The 5205-nt window shown below is 62.3% G+C and overlaps 1 protein-coding gene across 1 annotated transcript; it reads left to right on the plus strand.

The window, feature by feature from the left end:
• Positions 1-996: 996 nt before the first annotated feature.
• LOC135406066 (zinc finger protein 239-like) lies at positions 997-4994 on the plus strand. The gene is made up of 3 exons (XM_064640618.1): positions 997-1160; positions 3565-3640; positions 3829-4994. The coding sequence occupies exons 2-3, from the start codon at positions 3592-3594 to the stop codon at positions 4665-4667; spliced, it is 888 nt and encodes a 295-aa protein (XP_064496688.1). The 5' UTR covers positions 997-1160; positions 3565-3591; the 3' UTR covers positions 4668-4994.
• The last annotated feature ends 211 nt before the right edge of the window (positions 4995-5205 follow it).

Here is a 5205-nt window from a genome sequence, read left to right on the forward strand (position 1 = left end):
TGTACCCCCAATCCCCAAAGCCCCTCCCCAGCTCCCCTGGACCCTCCCGCACCCCAAATCCCCCCAGGCCCCCCCAGGCCCCTGACTTGTTCCTGCTGCCCCTTGAGCATCTGCAGCTGCTGCAGAACCAGGCATTTCATCAGCAAATGTGCAGCTGACCCCAAGCTGGGGTGTGTTGATGTGCTGGAAGGCAGGAGGGCTCTGCAGAGGGACCTGTGTGAGGAAGAGTGTGTCAGCAGGAGCAGGGAAGGGATTGTTGGGCTGGAGTGAGCGCTGGTGAGGCCACCCCTGGAGTGCTGTGTCCAGCTCTGGGCCCCTGAGTTGAGGAAGGCCCTGGAGGGGCTGGAGCAGGAGCAGAGAAGAGCAGCGAGGCTGGGGAAGGGAGTGGAGCACAAGTGGTGTGAGGAGAGGCTGAGGGAGCTGGGGGTGCTGAGGCTGGAGAAGAGGAGGCTCAGGGGAGACCTCCTGACTGTCTGCAAGTCCCTGCCAGGAGGTTGGAGCCAGGTGGGGGTGGGGCTGTTGTGCCAGGAAGCAGCAGTAGGACAAGAGGGCTGGGTCTGGAGCTGTGCCAGGGGAGGTTTAGGTTGGGTATTGGGAAGCAATTTTTTGCTGACAGGGTAATCAGGCCTTGGAATGGGCTGGGCAGGGAGGGGGTGGAGTCAGCGTCCCTGGAGGTGTTGAAGGTGAGAGTGGATGTGGCCTCAGTGCCATGGTCTGGGAAACACAGCAAGGTTGGATCCAGGGCTGGACTTGATGATCTCGGAGGTCTTTTCCAACCCAGCTGATTCTGTGATTCTCTGATTGCCATTCCTGTGGCAGCACATGCTTGAGGCTCCATCCCCAGGGTGAGAGAGATGTCTGTCCATATCTATCTCCAAGGTTAGTCTGTAAATGTGTGGTGTTAGCAAAGCAGGCTGAGTTGTGGGCTGGTTGTAGAAGGAGAAAGAAGCCCCCAGCCCAGTGCAAGCAGGCAGCCCTGAGCTTGCACATGATGTCCCCTCCCTGCAGGTTCCTGTCCTTGAGCCCAGGCCCTGAGGTGAGGCTGAGAATAAGTGCAAGGCAGAGGTGCTGCTGAGGAAGGAGAGCCCCGTGGTGGGGAAGGCACAAAGCTGTGAGTGCCCATCCCCGAGCAGGTGCTGTGTCCATCCCCTGTGTGCCAGGTGAGCTGGGGCTTTGCTGCAGAGCTGCGGGCGCTGATTTGAGCGGCTGCAAGTGCTGAGATGGTGGGCACCCAGGAACACCACCTGTGCCTGGCCACGGAGCCTGCAAGGAGGAGCAGAGAGAGCCCTGGCAGTGTGGGGGGCCAGGTTGTCCCTGTGCCTTCCCCTGCAGGCCCTGGCTGTCCCTGCTGGGCCCCTGTCCATCCCCATCAGGTCCCTGCCCGTCCCCCCGGGCTGAGCTCCCCCCAGGAAGTGCCGTGGAGCTGAAGCTGCTGCCATCCCCCCCTGCAGCCGCTGCCCCGGCCAAGGGAGCAGCAAAGGCAGGGCCAGGAGCAGAGGCAGCAGCAGGGGAGCCCTGGGGGGGCCGGGAAGCTCTTGTGTGGGGCAGGAAAGAGGCGCTGGGCACGAGGCCGGGGCTGTGCTGAGCAGGCCCAGCCCTCACATCCCCCCAGCCAACGCCGGCTGCCCGGGGGGCTTGGGAGGGACCCCCAGCCCGTGTGCCCCACACTGAGCTGGCAGAGAGAGAACCAAGGGACAGGGATGTGGGCAGGGCCACGGGGGAGGGACAGGCAGGGCCATTGCAGGACCACGGTGAGGGCACAGCCTGTGGCAGCAGAGCTGCCCAGGGCCGGGGGCAGCCGGGGCTGTTGGGACCAGCCAGTGCTGGGGCCGAGCAGAGCACGAGGCCTCTTGCAGAGCCCTGGAGCAGCCTCCCACTTGCCAGCCCTGCCCTGGTGGGGTGACACTGTCCCCTCCCTACAGGACACTCCCCCAAAAAACTTCGTGGGGGCCTTTTGTGTCTATTCCTGGTTGGTGATTCCTGCTGAGGACCTGAGGGAGCCTCTGCAATCCCATCCATGGGACACAGTCTCCTCTGCAGAGCTTGACTCCCTGCAGACTTTGCAGGGAAATCTGTGCTGGCAGCCTGAGTATGTCAAGACCCCCCACGCTCCCCCCCAGGATATTTGGGACGATTTCCCCCTTCCTGGGCACCCGTGGGATGGGGGGCGATTGTTCTCCTGCTGTTGCTGCTCCACCCCTGTCCCGGCCCTTCCTGCCGCTGTGGGGTGAGCGGAGCGGCCACGATGGGAAAGGGGGGAGAGGAGCGAAAAGAGCGGGTGGGACCCCCAAGGGGAGCGCGAGGGGCGGTGGGTCACCCCCAAAGGGAGCTGGGGGAGCGGGGTTTGGGGGGCCGATGGGGAAGGGGTGGGAGAGGGGGGCTGAGGGGAGGGGAGGGAGCGGGACTGGGGTTGCCGTGGGGGTGCCTCGGTGTCCCCGTGCCTTGATCCCTGGAGAGCGGGGGAGGCTGGAGAGAGGGGGGAGCTGTGAGAGCCCCGAGAGCTGGAGAGGGGGGAGCTCGGGCCCCCTGTGCCGAGCCAGCGTTCAGGGCCCTGCTGTTGGTGCCAAATTGCCCCTGGTCAGGCTGAGCCCAGAGCCCGCCCACGTGTCAGGGGGCCCGATCCACTCCCTGCTCTCGTTGCCCTGGGGCAGCCTCTGGTGTCCCCCCGCCCGTGGGGCTGTTTGGGTGCCTGGGGCACAGCCGGCCCTTGTGCAGGGCTGTGCCCTTGGGGGCTGTTGGGGGTGGGTGGGAGGTGGTTTTTGGGGGCCGGGCTGGGTTGGGGTCAGAGCCCTGGTGGTGGGTGGGGGATGTGGGTCCCCCCACGATGGGGGTTGGTGTTGCTGGGTCAGGCCCCGCCGGCTCCATTGTCAGCCCAGTGCTGATGGGGGGGACACAGCGGGTTTGGGGCCCCCCAGGAGTGCTGGGGGTGGGTGTGGAGCCCGGGAGCTGCCAAGTGTGGAGGGCGGAGCGGGGAGATGCCGGAGCTGGGGGACCCCCGGCAGCCTGGAGGGGGGAGCACGGAGAGGGAGGAGCCCTGGGACCCTCAGGAGCCTGAAATGGGGGGCGTGGAGAAGGGGAAACCTGGACAGTGGGGACCCCTGGGATCCCTGGGACAACAGAGTGGAGAACCTGGAGAGGGGGAATGTCTGGGAACGTGACCCCTCGAAGGTGAGAGTCAGAGGAGAAGGGACCCTTGGGACCCCCAACACTGCCAGCATCCCTAAGGGGGACCCCAAACATCCCAGACAGGGGAGACCCTCCAACCCCAGAGGGGAGAGACCAGAGAGGGGGAACTTCTGGGAGAGATTTTTTTTGGCTAATCTTCATATTTTTGGAGTATATTTCATCTGAATCTCAAGTTTTTGCAGTTTGAGGGTGTGGGGCTCTTCTTGCTATTTCTGAGGGGGGTTTTGCCTGAATCTGGGTGGTTTGGGTTTTTCTGGGCTGAATCTTGGTGTTTTGGAGGTTTTTATGGTCACAGGATGCCCGGTGAGTTCTAGAGATGGACTTGGGCAGGAGGAACCCCCAAGGCAACACCCTCAGCCCTTGTTTCCCCCCCATCAGGATTTGTCCTTCCCAAAGCTTGGGCAGATGAAGGAGGCTGCGAGGAAGAGGAAGATGCCTTGGGCCCCCCAGGCAGGTGAGGAGGCAGTCAGTGTCCCTTTGGGCGGGTGTTGTGCTGGCTCTGTCAGCCGAGCATGGCCCTGGCTGCAGGACAACCCCGCTGGCGCCGCCGTCCTGCCGGGGCCGGAGTTGGGGGGATGTCCTTGGCCTTCCCTGTGGGCCGGAGGCAAATCCCCTCCCTGTCCTTGTTGCTTCCTGCCCCAGGCCCCGAGCTGAGGACGGAGAGCCCGGAGGACAAATCCCCCCGGCAGAGCCTGGTGGGAGAGGCCGTTTTGAAGGGCTCCCCGGCGCAGGAAGGCAGCGGGGAGGAAAAGGGCCGGAGATCCCCCCGCAGGAGGGGCTCCAAAGCCAGCCCAAGGTGCTCTGAGGAGGAAAGAGCCAGCCTGTGCCGGGAAGGCGGCCGGAGCTTGAGGCAGAGCTCTGACCTGATGGTCCCTGAGCAGCCTCCCAGCAGGGAGAAGCCCTTCAGGTGCTTGGAATGTGGGGAGAGCTTCAGGAAGAGCACCCAACTAATCCGACACCAGCACATCCACACTGGGGAACGGCCCTACACCTGCGGGGAATGTGGGAAGAGCTTCAGGAACAACTCCAACCTGATCCAACACCAGCGCATTCACACTGGGGAACGTCACTACAAGTGCTTGGAATGTGGGAAGAGGTTTAAGACCAGCTCCAATCTCCTCATGCATGAGCGAACGCACACGGATGAGAGGCCCTTCCGCTGCACCGACTGCGGGAAGGGCTTTAACCGGAACTCCACCCTCATCATCCACCAGCGGACGCACACGGATGAGAGGCCCTTCCGCTGCACCGACTGCGGGAAGGGCTTTAACCGGAACTCCACCCTCATCATCCACCAGCGGACGCACACGGATGAGAGGCCCTTCCGCTGCACCGACTGCGGGAAGGGCTTTAACCAGAACTGCACCCTCGTCAGGCACCGGCGCATCCACAGCGGGGAGAGGCCCTACAAGTGTGGGGAGTGTGGGAAGAGCTTCACCCAGAGCGGTAACTTGACCTCACACCAACGGACCCACCAGTAAGGGGAACCCTGCGAGTGCCCCGACTGCGGGAAGAGCTTCGGCCGCTGCTTCCACCCCGAATGAACCCCCTGATGGGGAGGCAACCCCTGGAGTCCAGTGACTGTCAGTCCATCCCTTTCGACCACAAAGGGCCAGTCCCCTTTCCCAGGGGCAGCTTCTTCCAACAGAACCCTTCCTGGGGGTTGTGTGTGGAGATTCCTGCCTTGGCTGGGGACGCCCCAAGGTCACTGCTGGAGGTTGAGAGCAGAGATCTCCTCATGAGCGTTGGTCTGGGGGAGTTCCATCCATTTCTAATTAAGAATTATTGCTTTTGTGCCAGCTTCAGTAGAATGGCTTCAACAATTGCTTTAGTGCAGAGCACTGTCCTCTCTTCTCCTGTACTCCTGGTAGTTTTAGTGTTTGTATTGTGCAGTAAATAATTCTGATGAAGATCTTCTGTCTGATCATTTGTAACCCTAAATAAGTTCATTTCTATCAATAGTTCTGATTTGCCATCATTAAAAGCTGGGGGACAAAAGTGGTTCAGTCACAGCTCTGT

Source organism: Pseudopipra pipra, chromosome W (assembly GCF_036250125.1).
Source record: "Pseudopipra pipra isolate bDixPip1 chromosome W, bDixPip1.hap1, whole genome shotgun sequence".
NCBI classification, from domain to species: Eukaryota; Metazoa; Chordata; class Aves; order Passeriformes; family Pipridae; genus Pseudopipra; species Pseudopipra pipra.